General features: G+C 59.6%; 2 protein-coding genes across 6 annotated transcripts; one reads left to right on the top strand and one right to left on the bottom strand.

Annotated features, from left to right (window-relative positions):
- Window positions 1-289: 289 nt before the first annotated feature.
- On the top strand, window positions 290-7,280 carry PLPPR3 (phospholipid phosphatase related 3). Its single transcript, XM_045542459.1, has 8 exons — window positions 290-433; window positions 622-722; window positions 4,515-4,700; window positions 4,784-4,925; window positions 5,005-5,200; window positions 5,351-5,408; window positions 5,484-5,657; window positions 5,853-7,280. Exons 1-8 carry the CDS (start codon window positions 331-333, stop codon window positions 7,212-7,214), a joined length of 2,322 nt encoding a protein of 773 aa, XP_045398415.1. The 5' UTR covers window positions 290-330; the 3' UTR covers window positions 7,215-7,280.
- A 246-nt stretch (window positions 7,281-7,526) lies between these two features.
- Window positions 7,527-21,195, bottom strand: PTBP1 (polypyrimidine tract binding protein 1). Of its 5 annotated transcripts, XM_045542491.1 has the most exons (15): window positions 21,070-21,195; window positions 19,069-19,099; window positions 15,183-15,258; window positions 14,644-14,816; window positions 14,398-14,544; window positions 14,147-14,317; window positions 13,888-13,998; window positions 13,647-13,821; window positions 13,149-13,226; window positions 12,129-12,277; window positions 10,664-10,697; window positions 10,114-10,206; window positions 9,802-10,018; window positions 9,190-9,267; window positions 7,527-9,119 (listed from the first exon to the last, which is right to left on the bottom strand). In XM_045542491.1, exons 1-15 carry the CDS (start codon window positions 21,075-21,077, stop codon window positions 8,987-8,989), a joined length of 1,674 nt encoding a protein of 557 aa, XP_045398447.1. In that variant the 5' UTR covers window positions 21,078-21,195; the 3' UTR covers window positions 7,527-8,986. The 5 variants fall into 5 exon arrangements, with proteins under 5 accessions (XP_045398447.1, XP_045398428.1, XP_045398457.1 ...); XM_045542472.1 differs by having other exon boundaries at window positions 14,398-14,816; XM_045542501.1 differs by lacking the exon at window positions 13,149-13,226.
- Between the last annotated feature and the right edge of the window lie 1,148 nt (window positions 21,196-22,343).

The following is a 22,343-nucleotide window of genomic DNA, read 5'->3' as shown; positions in this document are numbered from 1 at the left end:
GCTGCGGCCGGGGACGCGGGGACGGCGCGTGTGGCGCCCAGCACGGGCAAGGACGCGCGCTGCGCCCCAGACGCGCCGAGACAAAGAGCCCCCGCCCCTGGCGCAGCGTCTAGGCGGCCGCGCTCGCTCGCCGGGGTCTCTGGCCGGGCTGCCCCCACCCCCGCGGAGGAGGGGCCGCGCTTTGTGCTCGCCGGGCCGCAGCCCCCGCCCCGCCGCGCCAGCCCCGCCCTCCGAGCGCCGGCCGCGCCAGGTGAGGGCTGCGGGCCAGGGCCGGACCCCACCCCTTCCTCCTGCTCCCCGGCCCCTGCGCCCCTGGGCGCGCCCTCTCCGATGCGGGGACGGTTTGGGCCCCGAGACCCTCAGGCCGGGCCGACCCCGCCCTCCTTGCGGAGCCCCCTTCCCGAGCCGGGGCGCGGAGGTGCCGGGAAGCCAGGTTGTGCGGCAGGGCCGCGCTGCGCCGCGGAGGCCGTGGGGACACCCCCGCCCCTCCAGCCTCAATTTCCCCGGGCGGTTCTTGCGCATCCTTGCCCGCCCCTCCCCAGCCTGCGCCGGTCACCGGGCTCCCCCCCGTGGGGCTCAGTCTGCGCGTCCCCCGCTTTCAGTGGCTTTGTCCCCCTCCAGCCACGGCGTCTGGCGCCCGCGGCACCATGATCTCGACCAAGGAGAAGAATAAAACCCCGAAGGACAGCATGACGCTTCTGCCTTGCTTCTACTTCGTGGAGGTGAGTAGGGCTCGTGCTAGGGGGGCGGTGGGGAGGCCTCAGTTCCTGCCCTTGGATACCCCAGCGCTCAGGGACAAGAGCGGAAACAGCTGCCCCCAGCCCCCTCCGGGTGGGCCAAAACCAGGGTGCCTGGGGGATAGCAGGGTGCGTCAGAGGGGTTGGGCTCTGCAGGTAGAGTAGGAGTTTCAGAGGCACAGAAGGGTGTTCCGGGGCTGTGACACAGTGTGGGCAAAAGATGGGAGTTGGGACCTTTGGTCTGAGGTCTAGGTCCGTAGCTCACTTGGAGGGGGTGGGGCTAGGAGCGCCAGGGCCGTCAAGGAGGGTGGGGAGCCGGCTGAGGGTGAGGGGGGACCCTAGGTTCGGGTAGTGTTTTCCTCAGCACCTGGGCTTTGAAGCTCAGGTGTGTGAGTTCAAAACCATCCTCTGGGCCTGGCGCGATGGCTCACACCTGTAATCCTAGCACTCTGGGAGGCCCAGGGGAGAGGATCACTTAGGCTCAGGAGTTGGAGACCAGCCTGAGCAAGAGCGAGACCCCCGTCTCTACTAAAAATAGAAAAATTAGCCAGGTGTGGTGGTGCGCACCTGTAGCACCAGCTACTCTGGAGGCTGAGCCAGGACTATCACTTGAGCCCTGAGTTCCAGGCTTGCCACTGCAACTCCAGCCTGGGTGACAGGGCTGGTACCTGTCTCAAAAAAAAAAAAATAGAAAAACCTGTCTGCTAATGTGAGGCTGGTGCATGGCTCCTACCCTCCCTGGGCTTCAGCATCCCTACTGGCAGACTGGACCTTCTAGGAATTAAATATTTACAAAATACTCAGAACGGGGAGGCACAGAGTGAGGGCTTTATGAGTGTTTTAAAAATAGAAGACAATGAATGTAACCACCTGGCACATACTGAGTGCTCAGGGTGGCAAAGGGTAACGTTTATCCATCCTTGGGGGCTTGGGTGGAGGACAGGAGCCCCCAGACCCAAGGAAGCAGCCACCTGTGCCTGGTCACACGGCCAGCGGCTGCACTGGAACTCTTTCCCTGGTCCCCCGAAGTGGATCCCTCCCCAACAGGCAAAACCACTGTGCCTAAAATCTGTTTATTTTTCAAAATTGCATTTAAATTCCCAGTCCAGGAGATCATACCTTCTCAAGCTTCCATCATCAACGCGGAGGCAGCTTCCTCCATCAGAACCTCCCCGCCCGCTCCCCCCACTCTCCTCGTCTCCCGATCCTTGTAGAAATCGCTCTGTGCCTGTTCTCACCCCCCTACTTTTGAAACACAAGTTTCTGATCTTAGCTTTTTTTCCGGAGGGGATCTTTGCATTGTGGCGTCATGTGCCAGGCACCCATGCTTTGTCACTGCTGTGCAGTGCTCCGTCGTTGGTGCACCAGCCCCAGAGCCAGACACTTGGGGTGTCTCCTAACCCTTGACAAAACAGACATTCCTATTATAGCGAAAGCCAAGAGCAAGCTTATCTGTAGGATGCATCCCCAGAAGCGCTTGTCTTGGGAAGCCAGAGACCCCCAAGATCCCCCCATAGAGGCTGCAGTGTTTTACACGCCGTGTGGTGTGTCTACACCCATGGTAGCACCAGCACCGTATGTCAGCAGCATTGGGGATTTTCATTGCCTTTAAACAGACAAAATTAAGCACATTTAATTTTGCTCTGGGCCAATGTGTTCTCAGGTGTTCGCAGTTTCTGGCTGAGGGTCTCAGGAAGAACTGAGAAGTGGGTGGAGAGAGTTGAGGTCCTTACAGACCCTCAGGGGTAGCGGCTCCAATGGGGCCACCTCAGACCCTCGGTGGCTTGATGCTACCTGCCCACCCCAACCAAATCATGCTGATGATTGGAATAATTGCTGATAATATTTGCTGACGACTTTCTGTGTGCCAGGCAGGAACTGTTCTGAGCACTTGGAAATTACAGACTCAGCTCATCTTCCGTCAGAGCCCCAAGAGGCCCCTACTCTGTCCCTCCCATTTCACAGTTGGTGACACTGAGGCACAGGGAGGTCTCCCAGCTGCCCACGAGAAAGCAGGATTTCAGCACAGGCATAAGCTCTCACCCACTGTACTCACCTGCCTTGGGCATGCATGCAGCAGGCTTTCAATAAATGCTCCTTACATGTGAATGCAGCTCCCTGGATTGTCCAGGGATTGTCCAGCTCCCAACTTTGCCCTGGTCTGTTCAGTTATGACGTTTACCTGTCTGGAGCCACCCTAGCCCTGACCTGTGGGGCAGGGGGTGTCTGTGTCCCACCCTACACCCCCTCCAGGGCTGGGGCCTTCTTACAGCACCAGACCAAAGCAAGGGTCGGAGCCTCTCATGGGCTCCATCTTTGCCTCAGTTTCCTCATCTGTAAAATGGGGGTGGGAGCTTCACAAGGCAGCCAGGCCCCGTTAGGCACATGCTCTCCTTTTTCCACAGTGCTGGCTCCGTCCTGGCCCCTGGGGGTGCTGGAGTTTGAGACCCTTGGGCCAGAAAGGGAGACATACACTGTGAGGGTTTGCTCCCATCGGAGCATCCCACCTGAATTCCTGCCCGGTAGCTGCCGTGCACGTGTGTGAGTGATGAGCGAACTCTTCCCTGGGACACTTAATCCCTGAGACTTGGTAGAAAACTCGAGTGCTCAGCTTCCCTGAATGTCGGTGTCCCCATCTGTAAAAGGGGGTGATGATGCTTATTTTTTAAATACATTTTAAAATTTATTTCTGAGATGGGGTCTTGCTATGTTGCCCAGGCTGGTCTTGAACTCCTGGGCTCAAGCAGTCCTCCCGCCTTGGCCTTCCAAGTAGCTGGGATTACAGTCATGCACCACTGCTCCTGGTGGTGCTTTGTACCTCACAGGGTGCTGTGAGCATTCAGGAATAGGATGTGTGGTCCGTGCCCATACGCGGGGGCCACATGACCAGGATGCGTGAATGAGTGACTCAGCACATCCATTCATTAAGGATCTACCATGTGCCAGATGCTGTTCTCGGGGCTCAGTGGTAGATTGGCACTGGGGGTGTGAGGGCCAGAGAGGGCCATCTGAGGATGGCTGGAGAACAGGGTAGGTGTCTAAGGGAAGCCTGTCACAGGCTCGGGAAGAGAGAGGGGGAAGCCCAGAGGCAGGAATGTGTTTGCTGTTTAAAGGTTGTTTAAGAAGGCCATGGGTATCTGGAAGGAGAAAGTGAATGAAATGGATAGATGGGTGAATGTGTGATGGATAGATTCAGGGTGAATGGGTGGGTGGATCAAGGATGCATGGAGGAGGGATGGATGGATAAATGGATGGATGGGTGGAGGATGGATGGATAGATGGGAGGATGGAGAATGGATGGATGGATGGTTGGGTGGATGGATGAGGAGTGGATGGGAAGTTGGATGGAGGATGGATTTCTGGTGGGTGGGTGGATGGATGGAGGGTGGGCGGAAGGTTGGGAGGGTGGATAGATGGATAGGAGGTTGGATGGATGGGTGAGTGGATGAAAGCGTGGATGGATGGATGGGTAGATGGATGGAATGTCGGGAAGCTGGATAGATGGATAGGAGGTTGGATGAATGGGTGGACAGATGTGGATGGATAGATGAGGCATGGATGGAAGAATGGGTGGGTGGATGGATGGATGGGTGGATGGAGGATGGATGGTGGATGGATTGTGAACCTGTGGGTGGATGAATTGTGTCACAGATGCAAGAATGGCTCTGATGCTGGCTGGAGCTATGCATGGGTGTGTCCAACCACCTGAGGTCCCAGAGGGATGGGCAGATGACTCAGTGGCGAGTGCAGGGGACCCAGCTAGCCCTCTCCCAACAGCTGCCCATCGTGGCCTCCTCCATCGTGTCCCTCTACTTCCTGGAGCTGACTGACCTCTTCAAGCCGGCCAAGGTGGGCTTCCAGTGCTACGACCGCACGCTGTCCATGCCGTACGTGGAGACCAACGAGGAGCTCATCCCACTGCTCATGCTGCTCAGCTTGGCCTTTGCTGCGCCTGCTGCCTCGGTGAGTATGCGGCGCCAGGGGCCCAGGCTGGCCTGGGGGCGCCCCTGGCCGGGAACCCGCCTGAGCACATCCGTGTCCGACAGATCATGGTCGGCGAGGGCATGCTATACTGTCTGCAGTCCCGGCTGTGGGGCCGCAGCGGGGGCCCTGGCGGGACTGAGGGCAGCATCAACGCCGGCGGCTGCAACTTCAACTCCTTCCTGCGGCGCACCGTCCGGTTTGTGGGTGAGTCGCTGGATGGTGACCTGACCCTGCCCTAAGTCCACAGACTCCCTCCCCCGGCCCTGACCCTCCTATCCCACAGGCGTCCACGTGTTCGGCCTCTGCGCCACGGCCCTGGTGACCGATGTCATCCAGCTGGCCACGGGCTACCACGCACCCTTCTTCCTCACGGTCTGCAAACCCAATTACACGATGCTGGGCACGTCGTGTGAGGTCAACCCCTACATCACGCAGGACATCTGCTCTGGCCACGACACCCATGCCATCCTGTCTGCGAGGTGAGCCAAGCTCTCAACACTCCCGGGTGGGAACGTCACACCCCTTTCTCCTTCCACCTCCTGTGAACATATAGGGAAACTGAGGCACAGGGAGGCCACAGGAATCAGAGTCCCAGAGCCGGCAGTGCTCACACTGGGCTCCTCTTGCAGGAAGACCTTCCCGTCCCAGCATGCCACGCTGTCAGCCTTTGCCGCAGTCTACGTGTCGGTGAGTCTGGCCCCCGCAGCCCCTGCCCGTGTCACCTACTGGCCCCCCTGACTCTCCGCCCCGCCGTGCCCCCAGATGTACTTCAACTCGGTCATCTCGGACACCACCAAGCTGCTCAAGCCCATCCTGGTGTTTGCGTTTGCCATCGCTGCGGGCGTCTGCGGGCTCACTCAGATCACGCAGTACCGCAGCCACCCCGTGGATGTCTACGCCGGCTTCCTCATCGGCGCTGGCATCGCCGCCTACCTGGTGAGCTGCAGGGGTCTGGCGTGGGCACAGCCCTGCCCGGGGGATTCTGAAGTGCCTTCCCTAACATCGGTGTCTGTGATTTTGGGGCCGGAATTCATTCCTCCTGGGGACAAACTTGCCTCTACCCTCAGGCTCCTGGGTGGCAAGAATCAGGGGCAGGGGTGGCCTCACGCCCGGCTCTCCTCTCCCCGCCAGGCCTGCCACGCAGTGGGCAACTTCCAGGCCCCTCCTGCAGAGAAACCGGCAGCCCTTGCACCTGCCAAGGATGCACTGCGGGCCCTGACGCAGCGGGGCCACGACTCGGTTTACCAGCAGAACAAGTCCGTGAGCACGGATGAGCTGGGCCCCCCGGGCCGGCTGGAGGGTGTGCCTCGGCCCGTGGCCCGGGAGAAGACATCTCTGGGCAGCCTGAAGCGGGCCAGTGTGGACGTGGACCTGCTGGCACCACGCAGCCCCATGGGCAAGGAGAACATGGTGACCTTCAGCAACACGCTGCCCCGTGTCAGCACGCCCTCCCTGGACGACCCTGCCCGCCGCCACATGACCATCCACGTGCCTCTAGACGCCTCTCGCTCCAAGCAGCTCATCAGTGAGTGGAAGCAGAAGTCTCTGGAGGGCCGTAGCCTGGGGCTGCCCGATGAGGCCAGCCCTGGGCACCTCCGGGCACCTGCAGAGCCCATGGCGGAAGAGGAGGAGGAGGAGGAGGAAGAAGAGGAAGAGGAGGAAGAGGAAGAGGAGGAAGAAGAGGATGGTCCCGCTCCACCTACGCTCTACCCCACTGTCCAGGCACGGCCGGGGCTTGGGCCACGGGTCATTCTCCCGCCTCGGGCCGGGCCACAGCCACTGGTACACATCCCTGAGGAGGGGGTGCAGGCGGGGGCCAGCCTGTCCCCAAAGAGTAGTGCCACAGTCTGTGCCAAGTGGCTCATGATGGCTGAGAAGGGCGGGGCAGCCGTGGCTTCAGGCACGACGCAGCCCCGTGTGGCCAACCCGCCTCGGCTGCTGCAGGTGATTGCCATGTCCAAGGCCTCTGGCGGGCCTGGCCCTAAGGCAGCGGAAACCGCCTCATCCTCCAGTGCCAGCTCCGACTCCTCACAGTACCGGTCACCGTCGGACCGCGACTCAGCCAGCATCGTCACCATTGACGCGCATGCGCCCCACCACCCTGTGGTCCACCTGTCTGCGGGTAATGCGCCCTGGGAGTGGAAGGCGGCGGGCAGCGGGGCCAAGGGCGTGGAGGGCGAGGGTGGGTACGAGCTGGGGGACCTGGCACGCGGCTTCCGTGGCGGGTCCAGGCCGCCGGGCGTGTCCCCTGGTTCGTCCATCAGCGACGTGGACCAGGAGGAGCCGCGGTTTGGGGCCGTAGCCACTGTCAACCTGGCCACGGGCGAGGGCCTGCCCCCACTGGGCATGGCCGATGGGGCACTGGGGCCGGCCAGCCGGGAGTCTACACTGCGGCGCCACATGGGCGGCCTGGTGTTGGCGGAGCGGGAGGCCGGTGAGGCAGAAGTGGAGAGCTACTACCGGAAGATGCAGGCCCGCAGGTTCCAGGACTGAGGGCCACACTCACCCAGGGGCCAGGGGGGAGGTACAGTGGTGCCGGGTGGGGGGGAAGGCCCTGTGGCAGGGGCGTGAGGGGGCAAGGGGCCAGGGGATGAGCACTTCAAATCAATAAAGAGGCAGATCTGTGAGTTGAGGCTCTCGAGTCATTTGGTGCGAACCCACCCACATGCCCCACCCCACGGAGCACAGGTGGCCTTGCTGCCCTGCCCTGTGGGGTCATGGCAGGCCCCAGTGGATGGAAAGGAAAACGTGCACAGGAAGGAGACAGAGGAGACAAAACAGGCCCAATGAAAAGGGAAACCAGTGCAGGGTACAGAGGAGTTTATTCGAAGTCCAAGTACAGACCAGCCCAAGGGCCTTCTACAATGTGAACAGCAATAAAGAGGTCTACAGAAAAGGTAAAATTTGTTATAAAATCGTTTTAATTGAGTTCTTTCTGCATTACACGCCATCAGGACGGGCAATGGAATGTGCTGTGGTCACTGCTCGCTCCACGTCACAATACTGAGCCTGGAATCGAAATCGCTGGTATCAAAATATACATCTGTGTCACCATAAAAAACCGCATGTTGCTGCCCCTCACGTCCTACAACAGGTATAAAAAATTATAAATATCTACACCCTTGTTACACTCCTTTATGGAAACTCAGGGATCCAAGGGCCCCCCAGGCCTGCACAGGCTGGAGGACACAACAGTTAAGACTCGGGACGCCTGTCCCACCATCTGGGTCCCAGCATCAGAGGCAGACAAAAAAACGAAACTTTGGTCCAAAATTTGAAGGAAAAAAAAAAAAAAAACCCTGAAAAGTCTGAGAGCTTGTTTCTAGGCAATTACAAGTGAGGCGGAGTAAGGCAACTGGAGGCAGGAGCAGGCAGCCCCTCCCTGAGGGGTTCCCAGGAAGGACCTTGGGGCTGCCTGTGTCCCAGGCTGGCCCCCTGCTCTCTGGAAACTGGGTCCTGCCTGTGACTTAATTATAAGGAATAAAATAAAAGCACAGTATACAAAGTAATACCACGAGAAGGAGATTTAGATTACACTCATACCATTGTATCATCTTGCTATAAAAAGTTACTTAAAACTATTTTGCATATAAATGAAAAAGATTAGAATATTTGGTCAACTGGAAATATTGCTAGGCACAGATGTCTGCAACTGCATCAAAGTATAATACAAAGATTACGATGAAAAGCTCCCAAGCTGAAGAAGCGACAGGACAGTGCCCTCGGCCTGGGGGGGGGGGGGGCACCTGGGTGGTGGGTAGGGGCTGGGGGAGAATCACATCACTTGATTAGGTGGGGGTTTCAGGGTGCAGGGCTCCTGCCACGCCTCAGGCACATGATCCTGCAGGAGCCTGTGGGAGGCCGCTCTGCCCTCACGGAAGCGTGACCCACCCCCTCGGTGCCCCGACATGGGGTGGGTGTGACGCCGCAGGAGCAGGTTTGTAAGGCACAGAAGGCCAGGCATGTCTGGGGCGCCCACCTGCAGGCCCCTCGCCTGACACGCCCGGCAAGGCATGGCCCGTGGTCTGGCCGAGGCACGAGGGCCGGTGAACTCCTGCCGCAGTCACCGAGAGCCTGAGCTGTCACCGTCACCACAAGGTTAGCAAGGTGAACTAGATTTAATTTTTTTAAAAACAGGTAAACTGATTTCTCTTTAAAAAAATAAAATCTCTGGTCTGTTAAGGTCACTTCAGCTGCTTTTTAAAGTGGCTTTTTTCTGGAATGATGGAAGTTGTTGCCAGGGAGCTGGCCAAGGGCGCCCCGCCCTAGATGGTGGACTTGGAGAAGGAGACCCGCAGGTGGTGGTTCTCTCCGAGGTCATGGTTGTGCAGGTCAATAAGGGCCTGGACTGCCTCCTCCACGGAACCCATCTGGATCAGGGCCATCTTGCGGTCCTTCCTGCAAGACACGGGGTCAGCACAGGCCGAGGGGCAGCCTGGGGGTAGGACGGCGCCCAGTGCATACTCACTGGAAGAACTTGAACCCTTTCACAACCCCGCCGTTGCTGGAGAAAAGAATCTTGAGATCTTCTTCCGATATCGAGGGCCTGTGGGAGACAGGACAGGAGATGGGCATGAGCCAGGAATACGGACAGGGACTGCCCCATGGCCCTCAGTGGGGCATGGGCAGGCACGGGGGCCTCTCACAATGACCAGAAACAGCCGTGGAGAGCGAACACTCCTCTCAAATTCTATGAAACCAGATGTCCACCAGGTTTGCAAAAATACAAAGTGATGCCTCTCCTCGTGAATTTTCTTTAGTGAAAGTTTGGCAAAAAGCATCATTTATGTTAAAACGTAGGTTTACTACAGATTAAGTGTCCCTTATCCAAAATGCCTGGGACCAGAAGTAATCTGGATTTCTGAATATTTGCACTAATCTGGGGGAGAAAAACCCAATATGTTCCAACGAGCATTTCTCCTTAGTGCTCAAAAAACTTCAGTACAGGAACATTCTGGCTTTTGGAATAACCGGGATGCTCAACCTGTATTCTGTGAGCACTGGGGCCCAAGCCCTGGACAGGCAGGACAACTGTACCAGCTCTGAGCCATTACACCCACCCTGCGCTCCCAGGACTCACGGGATGTTGGAGAGGTGCAAGGTGGCCGAGGGCGGGAAGATGTTCTGGAAGTTCTTGGAGCCAGGCTTCTTGAAGCGGTGCAGGGGCGAGTTGCCGTAGTCCTTGGTGAGGCCCTGGTCCTCCTGGCCCTCACGGGGCAGCTGCACGTTCTGGTGCTTGGACAGTGTGATGCGGATGGGCTTCCCGTGCAGCTTGTGCCCATTCAGGTGGCTCATGGCTGGACAGGGAGGGGGATGGGTGTGACCAGACACCTCAGACAGGACACGGCCCCCTGGTCCCACCCCCGCCTGGGCACCCCCCCCCAGCCCTCACCCAGCTGGGCCTGGCTGCCGTCCGCCATCTGCACCAGGGCGTTCTCCTTCTTGTTGAACAGGATCTTCACCCTCTGCACGTCTCCGTAAACGCCTTCAAAAGTCCAGGCACGAGGGGGCCTCTGAGTCCCTACCAACACCCACCCATCTCCCCGCCTGCCCTCCTAGACCCCGCGCACCCCTCAAGGCTCAGCTCAGCCCGGTCGGGTTTGCTTATGCTGCCCCTGGGGCGCCTGCGTCTAGCAGCCACCAGGCAACGTTAACAGGAGCCACTGAGTTCAGCAAGGTCATTAACTCCAGGACAGGTAATTGCCAAGGAATGATCACTTCAGCATGCTACCGACATGTTTTACTCTTTGAAAAGCATGCAGGGCGATAAACCATGCGTATCTAGGGACCAAAATAAATACGCAAACCGGAAGCAAACCATACAACGAGGCAGAATGCCAGGGAGCAGAGAGCCGGACTGCAAACTCATAGTACGTCTCAGGGCATGAAAATAACCTCAATTAAATGAAAACAAGGTAATAAAAGTGTGAATAATAACATACCGAAAAGAATAAAGAGGCTTTGGGGTGTGACTCTCTTTAGAGAACAGCAGAGCAAGGCAGCGGAGGGACAGGGGAGAGGGAGAGGTCAGGGGGGCGAGTTGCCAATCGTCCACCACGAGGAAGACAGTCCCCGCAGGCGTGCAGTGGTTGATGGATGATGAAGTTGTCAGGATGTTAATATTCAAGGGCAGGTTGGTTTCCGGAGAGCAGGGTTTGAGGGGGAATTTTTGTTTTTATTTATTTATGTTTTTGTTTTGTTTCAAGCAACAACAGGAAGCAGAAGTACCGTGCAGTCAGTTGGCAAAGAAATTCCGGATCAGGGCAAGAAAAAAAATTGGGAGAGGGGAAGGGGAGAAAAGAAAAAAAAGTAGCAAAAAAACACAGGTCAGTAAATACATAAGAAAATCAGGTAGTGTTCCACCAGTCACGCTCTACACACATCACAAGTTACAGGTTTACCTCAAGGAACACACCATAAAGAAAGCACCTCACTCACACAGCCCGCAGGAGAGGATACTGCCCAGGTCCTCCACAGGCCATTCCACACCACGCCCCACGGAAGGAGCTACCCCGGGGGCGGCCCCGTCCCACTGCAGGCTGGAGCCCAGGACGCCCAACCTTGTCTGAGCGCGGCCTGCAGTGTGCCCACTCCCGCCCATCGGGCAGTGCCGTCTCCTGCGGCTGTGCACAGATTGAGTCTCTGACCACGATTACAGGCAGTGAAGGAGTTGAGTCTGTTAGTTCACGTTTCACTAGGCGTCTAGCTCAGGACAAGCTGGATGGATAGTGACAGCTCATGACGAGGAGGCAGAGGCAGGGGTGGGTGGGAGGTCAGAGCCACCCCGCCTCTGAGCCTCAGAGAAAGTCACAGGAGTCGTCAGACAGATAAAAGGAGTCTGAGATGTTGATTAAATGTTAATCCCATCAATCAAGAGTTAAGTGTTTCGAGCCTGTATTATCTCATCCAAGCTCTCCGAGCCGAATTTAGCCATTCTGACAAATAAAAATCCACCATTCAGATAGCAGACACGTCCGCCTGCAGCCTGCGGGCTGTGAACACCCAGGCTCACCCAGAAGATGTGCAGGGCACACGGGGTCTGTAGTCTGTAAACTGCACCCTGCTTGGCTCTGATCAATTTTTAGATTGCTTTTGGATAACGAAAAATATTTGAACTCTGAATTATTATGGAATTGAAAATGCAAATCAAGTTGTTAAAGAAAACAGGAAAACTCAAAGCCATCTTGGGAAAGGAGAGTAACATGAGTGATGCCAGCAGAGTGGGCTGCGCGGGACCAGCTGCAGACGCACAGGGAGGGCAGCACCGATCCGGGACAAGGGTGGCGGGCACTTGCACCGACCCAAAGGCACACCTGCTCTCCAGCACGGCCGCTAAGAGCCGCGACGGAGCACAACCACCCCTGAGCACTTTCCTGGGAGAACAGCCTGGGAAAGAAACCCACATACCTCTGGGTTGAGGTTGCTGACCAGCAAGACAGAGTTTCCCGCCCCTGCCAGGCCCGGGATGGCAATCCGGCCTGCTGCCGCTGCCGCTGCCGCAGCCGATGGAATAGCCAGGGGGGCCAGGGCTCCGTGAACGTTAGGAACAGACAGGCCTGAAAAGGAAGAGGCGGTCAGGAAATGAGCAGCAGCGCCCTCGTTCTACCACCGAGAGGGAGAATGCAGATACCTTCCCATCCTCATGCATAAACCACGATGAAGGTGGCATCTGGCTCTACCCAGGGTGCCTGTGGGGTCACCCCAGACCCCTTGCACAGCCACACCAGCTGGCTCCTGTACCAGCACACCCACCTCTCCTCACAGCACAGATGCCGTGTTGGGATTGGACCCATCTGCATGCGCCCAGACAGCACAAAAAAAGCTCCGGTTTCGTAAATGCAGACATGGGCCCCCCGCAAGCAGGGCCTGTCCCAGGACGTGCCCGGCGTGCGCATGCTGGTGCCCACTCCTCCATGCAGACCAGGCACGCAGGACGGGCACGCGCTACTCCGTCCATGGTCAGCACTTGGGCAGGTCACCCAGCCCAGGAGGGAAGCGGGAAGGCGCGGGCCACGCACACATGTGCCTGCCGCCGCCGCCAGCTCATGCTACTCAGCCTGGGAGGCCACTCGCTTACCAGGCACTCAAATGCAATCTACTAGGGACACATCCCTCCAACCACTGCGGTCCTCGAACTCGCCCCGGAGATGCTTGAAGGGAACCAGACCACAAAGACTGTGCGGTTAGCGGCTTCTCGCCAACACAGCGCCTGACACCTGGGCTTCCAAAGCCCTGCTGACTGCCCTGCACAAGCTGCCTCTGTGGAGCAGGGACCCTGCACTGACTGCCCCTCTCCCAGGAAGGGCCCGTGGCCGGACACTCCCTGGGGCCCAGCCAGCCCACATCGGCTGCCCGTGGAAGCGAGCACTAGAAAGGTGTGTGGGCATGCAGTCGGCTGTGGGGAATCAAGATCAAGTGTTTGAATACCTGCAGCTTGAGGAATGGCAAAGGTGGGAGGGAAACCAGCTCCTGCATACGGAGAGGCTGAGATTATACCAGGTGCACCTAGAAATAAATGAGACACTAATCATTGCACCCACAACCTCACCGCGAGCAAGCGCCGTGCGTGTCGGGTGACCCCAAACCCGGCTGGTGGGCAACCCCCAAGGAGAGCCTTCGCGGGCAGATCCGCTGCTCTGTGGGGGACGGGGAGTGCGTGTGTCCAGATGTGGGGTGCACTGGACTGTGCTGTGCTGGCCATGCAAGGAGTGCAGGAGCCAATTCTCCGTGGGTGCAGAGCCCAGGGCCATGTGCCGCCAGGGCCTTCTGGGCACTGACTGAACGAGGCAGCCTTTCCCCTGCGCACGCAGCCTGGGCGCCCAGCTCTGGGTCGCCAGGCCTCTGAAGAGTTGCTCAGACTGATTCAGAGTGACCCTTGACAGATCCTGTTGCACACACTCAGCGCCACACCAGGCAGCGTCTTACCGAAGGCCGCAGCCATGGTCTGGTCCAGCGAGGGCTGGCTGTCCCCAGAAGGCAGGTCTGGGCGCGTGTAGTCCCGGCTCTTGTCGTTGTTGTACTTGACGTTGAGACTGGTGAGCTTAGAGAAATCGATGCGCAGCGTGCAGCAGGCATTGTAGATGTTCTGCCCGTCCAGGGACTGCAAGGAGGGGTGGGTAAGCCATGGCTGGGTCCCGGGGCAGGCGTCCCCAGGACCCCTACTCACCAGCTTGGCGTGCTGGGCGCTCACGGGGTCTGCATACTGCAGCAGAGCTTGAAACTGGTTGTTCTTGGTGAAGGTGATGATTTTCAGAACTGTGCCAAACTTGGAGAAGATCTGCAAGTGCCCAAGAACAGCCGTGAGCCCCTGCCCAGCACTCACCAGCAAGGTCCCTCACCCCTCCAGGGCCTGCGCCCCTGCCCAGCCCAAGGCAGAACCTTGCCACCACCAGCGAAGCATGACTCTGCCATGACAGACACCTTACCTGGTGCAGCACGTCCAGCGTCACGGGGTAAAAGAGGTTCTCCACAATGATCCTGAGCACAGGGCTCTGCCCAGCCATCGCCATCCCTGCATCCACGGCAGCGGCCGAGGTGGCCAGGGCCAGGTTTCCCGACTGGACTGAGTTCACTGCCTGCAAGGCCGCCTGGGCCCTCTGCAAGAGGCACTGCCGTTGAGTCCCAGCCCCGTGCAGCCCAGCCCACCCCACAGGCCCCTCCCTGGGTGGGGACACACCGCCTGGTTGGGGGAGCTGTCCGTCTTGAGCTCCTTGTGGTTAGAGAACTGGATGTAGATGGGCTGGCCACGAAGCACAGGTGTCACCGAGGTGTAGTAGTTGACCATGGTGTTGGCGGCCTCCTCGGTATTCATCTCAATGAAGGCCTGTGGGAGAGGCCGTGAGCAGCCGGCCTCACACAAGCCCCCCTCGTCTGCCCAGGGCCTGCATGGAGGGAGAGCCTGGGCTCGCCAGGCGGCAGGTACCTGGTTCTTCCCTTTCAGCATCAGGAGGTTGGTCACCTTCCCGAAGGGCAGCCCCAGGGAGATGACTTCCCCCTCGGTGACGTCACTAGGGAGCTTGCGGATGTGGATCACTCTGGAGGGGACACCGGCGCTTCTGTTGTCACCTTTGAACTTCTTACTATCATTTCCATTTGCTGAAAAGGGGGGCTGGGGTGAGACCCACAAAGTGGCAAGTTCCCTGCCGCTACTGTCCTCCCAGAGTCCTCCTGGGCTCCCAGGGAGCTGTACGGGAACCCTGCCAGGGTCAGGGTTTATACCAGCCCTCCCCTACAAAATCCAGGTGGAGCGTGGACCGTTACACCTCACCCTCACAACACTTTGCAGCCCAAGTCCCAGTGGGACTGCAGTGTGGGCCGTGGCTGGCGTGAACCACGGGAGGTACGGACTCAAGGCCTAGTTAGGATGGCCAGTACAGGATCTCAACTTGCAGGCAAAACACCCACAAACCAGGTGGGGCCCTGGTTGTGTCCTCAGGCCACGCTCCGGGCAAGTGCCGTTACCTGCAGAGGCCGAGCTGCTGCTCATGATAAACGGTCCGTTAGTGACACAAGTAGAGAAGAGCTCGTCAGATCCCCGCTGGAAGAGACAAGGAACAGTGTTGAGCTGCACTTGCTCCCACTGGCCAGAGACCCCCAGCACTCCAGGCCCAAGCCTACCTGCACAGCCTGCTGTTCCCTGAACACCCCTGACCACACCCTCACTGCCGAGGACTGGCCCCACCCTAGCACTGGCCAGTCTCCAGAGACAGTGAGAGCCCATCTGCCACGCCCAGGTCCCACAACCCACCCAGACACCGCTCCTTTTCCGAATCCTGGAACCCTGGGAGACTTTGCCAGTGGGGCTGGGAGGCTGTCACCTGCAGGGGTCTGCTCGTACCATTCCCACATCCATGGTTATGGCCGCCCTCGGTGCAGGCCTGGGGCCTCCCACCACCAGCCACCAGCCAGGTGGAGCCAGCTTTCCCACACCGGCCTGCCCACAGGAGCACAGCAGAGTCCTGGGCGTCCAGATAGGCGGCTGGACAGAGCCCCGCCCCCGCTCTCCAGCCACAGGAGTCCTCCTATTTCCCAGCCCCCAAGGAAACCCGAGCCTGGGCTCGGAACACTTTCCGACGACTGGAAACACTACCTCTTTATGCGGCCGGCACCGCTATCCAGTAACAGCGGGCACCCGGCTCAACTTGGGCTTGTGAACGGGGATGAGGGAAGCTCAAAATGGCCCTCACCCCCGCCCTGACTTTTGATTCCTCCATCTTCTTTCCAAAGACAATCTGTGTTCTCATTAGTTCCAATCTAACTGAATCGCCCCTAAAAATGATACTGGGAGACCCTGGGCTTAGGAAAACAGACATCCTACGTTTCTACGAGGCTTGAAGACACACAAGTTTATTCAAAAACTGAAACTGGAGAAGATGCTGGTGACAGTCCTTAGTTACACAGAAAACAGAAACGCGGGTCTGAGGACCCTGAAGCACAAGGACTTAACAGGCGCTGCTAGCATCGACCTATACAGCGAGGGAGTGGGGGCCTAAGGGGCAGCCCCCAGGCACCCCAGGACAGCACCCACCCCACAAGCCACCCACTGTGTTCCTGGCTACATGAGGGTGGGGAGCAGAGGAAGGGCCCTGCCCCAGCTCCACTCTCCCCCAGGCCTGGACGCAAGGCCAGCCAGCTTCCTCCCAAGAGCCTCCCTTCACTCCCACACAGACCTCAGGCCCAGGCCCGGTGGGATGCAGCTGTGCTTTCCCAGCACCCCCTCTCCAGAAGCCCTGGGGCTCCTCCACGTCCCCAACCCACCACACTGCAGGAGGCCAAGTCTGGAGACCGGGTGAGAAGGACCCAAGGAGTGGGGCAGCCCCCACTGCTGTGGGCAAGCCCCTGAACCCGGACCTGAGGTCAAGCAGTCCACCAGCGGCAGCTCCCCCAGGCCCAAGGCAAACCCTACGAGGCCCACAGACCAAGCAACTGAAAACCTGCAAAGGCTTAGGAGGGGAGACTCCCAGCTTCAGGGCCAAAGAACAAACAGATCAGAGACAAATGAAGAGAAATACCCAAAACAAGCCCTCGTCTCTCCGCCTCATACCCGTAAATCCGGGGGCCTGGGCTTTAGCCCGCCTGTCCTGTGTGTGCAAGGTGGGCCACACATGGTGTGGGAAGAAGGCTGTCAGCACCTGCTGAGCTGCGCCAACGTCCACGTGGGGAAGCCAGGTGATCAGAAAGACAGGTGTGCCCAGCACAGGCAGGGCACCTGAGAGGCACAGCCTTGCCCACAGGCCTTCCCAGCACCCCCAAAGTCACTCTGGCCCCTTCCTGCTCAGAGGCTGGGGGAGCCCAGAGCAGCTCATCTGGGACACCAGGGCCAGCCCTCCGCCTACTGGCTGGAGGCCAGGCACCCATGCGGTTCCCATGTGCTGGCTGCACAAACCTTAAAAAGGGCATCTTGGCTTCCGTTTCTGACTGGAGTAGCAGGCGGGGCCAGAATTTCCTCGGAGAGTATTCTTGGCAGCCTGCCTGAAGCCCTAATCGCGTTCCCATGGGCCAGTGGGCTGGCACGCCCACAACCGTCTGTGCCAGACAAACTCCATGTCCACTGGGGGCCGACACACAGACACAGTTAGCCAAGCAGCACCCTGCAACACCGGGACACCCAGCGCCCTGGGGGGACACAAGCCAGGCCAGGCCAGAACCAACCAGATGGAGGCTCGGTTGAGGTCCCACCGCCTTGCCTTAAGGGCCAGGCCGACAGGGAACACCAGGACAGTCTCCCTGGCACGAGGCCTGAAGTTGCTGAGAGCTGACAGGAGAAGCCTCCAAATGAGACCTGCTGGGCACCTGGACTGCAGTTGAGTGGCAGGGCCCTCACTTATGAATCAATAGCTCAGGCCCGACAGACTGACAATCTTCAACCTGGTCACTTACAAAATGAACCCGTTCTAATCCTGGGATAAGGACAACAGAGACCAGGTGTGGGCACAGAACAGCCATACCTCCCTGAGGCTGAGTGATGGGGACACCTGGGTGCCCAGAACAGCCCCAGGCACAGCCCCACCCACCTCCCCTCTGGCCAGGGCCTGTACAGGGGCTGTGCTGGCAGGGGGACTAACCTCCAGGTGGCAGGTGCTGCTTCAGGCACCAGAGCCTCCAGGTTTCTATCCTGTCCAGATTTGGCTTCCACATCTGACCAACAAGCTCCCTGGGAACAGGAGCGGGGGTTCCAAAGACGGACCCCTGGTGTGTAAGAGCTGATCCAGCTGGAAAGCTGCTCTGGCAGGAGCCAAGAAGAGGATTATTTCCAAGCCAGACATATTCAGTGATTGTTACAAGTGCTTCAGATGAAAGTCCCTCTCCCTCCTCCCGACACTGAACAAACAGGTTTTATCTGTAGGAAGATCGGGGCAGGCAGCGTGTAAAGACAGCAGTCCACTTGGGAAAAACCGAAACCTGGCCCAGGCACCACCAACTGACCAGAAACCAGCAACCAGCCTGCCATCTGCTGAAGACACCATGGCGGGCTCACCCTGCAGGAGGCTCAGGGGGCAAGCCCTGAAGTCAGGGAGCACCCTCAAACCACAACTGGAGCCAGAACAGCCAGGTCATGGCAACTGCCACAATAACTGAGTTAACCAGCTAACCAGTACTGTGACAATGGTCAGCCAAGGCCCAAGGCCCACGTCCCCCACCCATGGAGGAAAGCCAGGCCTCCGTGGACTTCACACACCAGGCTGTGACCCCCCTTCCCTCAAATGCACAACGTCTGGTCCTCAACTGGGACAGAGGAAAACAAAACCACAGGCTGACAGGGCATCCCAGGTCCCACCTCACAGGTGAACAGAGCACCCCTTCCTCCCAGCTCTGGACTTCAGAGCTCACCCGCAACAGTCGCCCTAAGCCATGATACCATTAAAAGACACAATATGAAGAGCCCCAGACCCCCACCGCCCCCTCCCCACCACCCACCCCACCAAATGTTCAGGGTCTGACCAGACCTCCCCTCAAAGGCAGGTGATTCTTCCTATCAAAACCGAGACAGCCTACTTAAAAGCAGGATTCTTGCTGCCTCTGAATTTCAGGGCAGAAAAGGTCCCAAACCAAGGCTTGTGGCTATAAAAGACGAAGGACAGACAGGTTCTGAATGGAGGGCCTGACCACCAAACCTAACGATTGGAAACCCACGTGACAGCCTGGAACTGTACAACTCAGTGCTGACAGGGCTCAAACTCTCATGTTTTCAAGAGCTCCTGGCCTGCCAACCCTACCACCCAAGTCCAAATGGTAAACCGATGGGTGCGCGTCGCTTCAGGAACAAAACAGGGCCCTCCACTCTAAACCAGCAGAAGAGGACGAGGCCCATTGAGTGTAACCAAGAAGCAAAGTGAGAAGTGCCTACCTTTGTACCAACTGCTATATCTGGGACAATGCTGTAGAGAGAAAAGGAGAAAATGTTAGCGAGGTGTGCCACTCAGCAGGAAAGAGGCCCAGAGGGCCAGTGGGGCCTGGAGGTTGCCCCTGCCAGCCACCACTACAGGAGCAGCAGTTGCAGCCGCTGCCACCAACACCACCGCAGCAGCAGTGGGGCTCCCTCTGGCTGCACAGAGGCCCCCACTAACTAGAAAGCTCAGAAGGACAGGGAAGTGAGCTGTCCACTCAATCAACTTGAAAAGGGGCCACCACTGTCCTTTAGTGCCTGTCCCTCCCAGCAGGACCCCAGGCACTCACTGGCTTGCTGCACCCAAGGTTCAAAGACAAAAGACACCCCTTCAACAACTCCAGGAGGGATGCTGAATGCTTGCAGTTAAAGTTCAAGTGTGTTGTTTGCTTTCTATAAAACTGGAAATGCCTGGGACAGGCCGAGAAGGCAAACTCACAGGCAGAGCTTCCACCTGAGCGGGTGCTCTAGAGTCACCCACTCTAGAATGCGGCTCTCAACGCATGGGAAACTTAACCCACTACGGAAGGATGGGGGTGGCAGCTGAAACGATCGGTTAAAATTAATAGACCTACCAGAGTACAACCCAAGTTACTCATCAACCCTGGCTCTGCCTGACTGGACTTTCTCCCCTCCTTGGGAAACATGGCTGCCCCGGCCCTGCAGACTGGGCCCACCAAGGCCCTATGTAACTCACAGTATCTGTCCAGGAGGGTCGTCCAAAGGCACCTGGCCTCCCTACAGCCCCACTCACCTGAAGGCAGCCCCCACCTGCACCCGCCCAGTCCCTGGCATTGTCCCTGGCATTCCCGACCTCCTCCTGCCCCAGGGAGGCAAATTCAGAGCACCAAGAGCCAAGGTGTGGTGACTCAGAGCCTGGAGCCCCAGTACCACCAGCTGTCGCAGGACCACCTACCCCCACTCATTCTAGGGCCTGCAGACCCACTGCAGAGGCTTCTGCCCCTCGCTGTAACACACAAAAGCTCAGGGGCTGCTTCCCAAACGAAACCCAGAAGTTTCCAAACCAATGAAAAACAAAGAATGCAAAGCATCTGCAGCCTCTCCCGCTGCCCGTTCCCGGGGAAGGCCTCCACCACAGGAAGTGCTTTACATAAAATGGCCTTTCCCCGCTGGTCCGCGAGGCCGCTCCCCGCGCCAGGCCCGGCGCATCCTCAGGTCGGTCCTTGGGGGGGCCAAAGGCGAAGAACTCGGCCAGAAAGTCGAGGGACAGCCGTCCCTCCAGCCCTCCCCACGGGCCCGAGCCACCAAGTCACCCCCCTGTGCGCCCGGACGGGGGTCCGAGCAGGGGCTCCCGGAGAGGCCCGCACCGCGCCCATCCCAGGATGCACACTCCCCGAAGGCTGGAGCTAACTCTGCCCGGACTCTACCATCGCGGCCCTGGGGCCGGAGCGCACGTGACCCGGGCCTCTCCCCACGCCGGGCCGGGCCAAGGGGAAGCTCATGCGCCCGTCCCGGCCCGGCCGGAGCCCTTCCGTCCCGGCCTTCCGTGACGCCGGGGGGCACCGGGGGTCGGCAGGGCGCGGGCCGGGTCCGCGCGGCGGGAAAGGCGCGCGCCCCCGAGATCCGCGCACGCGCAATGGGCCCGCCGGGCGCGCGGACAGCTGCGCAGGCGCGCGGGGCGCGGACGGGAAGCGGGAAGGGCCATCCGGGGCGGGCGAGGCCGCGCGGGGGGGGCGGGGAGGGCCGCGGGGCGCCGGGGGCCGCCGGGGCAGGGGCGGGGTGGGGGCCGCGTGCTCTCGGTCGGGACGCGAAGGCCGGAAGCGGCAGGCCCGGGGGGCGCGGGCCAGCCGCCGTCTCGCCCGACCCCGCAGCCGGTTCCCGCGCGCCGCAGCGGGGTAAGGGCGGCCTCGGAGCCCGCAGGCGGGCGGAGGCAGGGTCGGCGCGGCGGGGCCGGCAGGGAGGGCCGCGGCGGGCGGCGGGCGCGCGGCGCGGGCGACTCACCCGTCCATGGCACACCGAGCGGACCCGCGGGGGACGGAGTGGAGGCGCCGGAATAGCAGGAACCGACCCAACGGCTCCGAGTTATAGACTCACAAGATGGCGGAGACGCCCGCACACGTCCCCCGCGCGCGCTGCTCATTGGCTCCCGCTGCGGCTGGGGGGCGGGGAGAGCCCCGCGGGCTCTCGTTGGCGCCTGCCAGTGGCCAGAAGGCCGTGCGGGGGCGGGGCCAACGAGGGTAGCGGGAGTCTACTGGAAAAAATGGCCGTCCGTCAGGGCTGAAGGCGGAAATGTCCTACGGAGTCGGGGGAGGGGAGAAAGGGTGGGAGCACGTGACGGCGTCGGATTAGTGAGGGAGCCGCCGTCTGGCGCGTGGCTTCGCGGGGAGAAGCCATCTTGAGAGTGGGTACGTGGCGAGTCAGGCGGCGGGAAGCGTGCTTGCCCCAGGGTGCCGCCATCTTGCAGTCGGGCAGAGGCCACCCGCCTGGGGCGTGAGAGCCGAGGGAGGCGCCTCGCCATCTTGGAGTTGGGCAGGAAGCCTGTAAGGCTCCATGTTGCTTGTGGGCACATGGCCAAAAAGTAGGATTCAAACTGAGCACTTACTCCTAAGTCATCGCGCCGGGAGGTGGAGGTTGCAACGCTTCCCGGACTCACCAGCTCTGTTTGCACAGCTGGCCAAAGAGTCTCCTTCGACCGTCCTTTGTTCGCCCCAGAGCTGTGAAGCCCGGCCCCATCCGCTTTGCTGGCTACAGGGATAGGGAAACTGAGGCCCGGGCCACGCACCGTGGACGGCCGCCCCCACCTTACATCTTGAGAAACTGAGGCCCGGGCCGCACACAGTGGGCGGCCACCCCCACCCTACATCTGGGGAAACTGAGGCCTGGGCCGCACACAGTGATTGCCGCCCCCAACCTACATCTGGGGAAACGGAGGTTCGGCTAAGCACAATAGAGGGCCGCCCCCCCCAACAGTTGGGGAAACTTGAGTCTCCAGCCGCACCCGTTGGACTGCCATCCCTGTTTTACAACTGGGGAAACTGAGGCCCGGGCCCAACAGTCACCAAGAAGAGCTGAATTTGCCCTCAGGGGGTCCCCGTCCCACATCCCAGCAGCGGGAGACACCCTAACCTAGTTCCCCAGGGCGCTGATCCCAGGGAAAGTCGACCCAGTGGCGGGCTGGCGGTGGCTCCCCGACAAGTGCGGGGCTGGGTGGGAGCAGGGCCGGGAACCCGCGCTGCAAGCCGGGGACCACCTTGGGCATCAGGGCCTGGACACAG

Source organism: Lemur catta, chromosome 1 (assembly GCF_020740605.2).
Source record: "Lemur catta isolate mLemCat1 chromosome 1, mLemCat1.pri, whole genome shotgun sequence".
In the NCBI taxonomy this organism is placed as follows: domain Eukaryota; kingdom Metazoa; phylum Chordata; class Mammalia; order Primates; family Lemuridae; genus Lemur; species Lemur catta.
The sequence above is the reverse complement of the archived record's forward strand: the minus strand, read 5'-3'. Positions and strand labels throughout refer to the sequence as shown.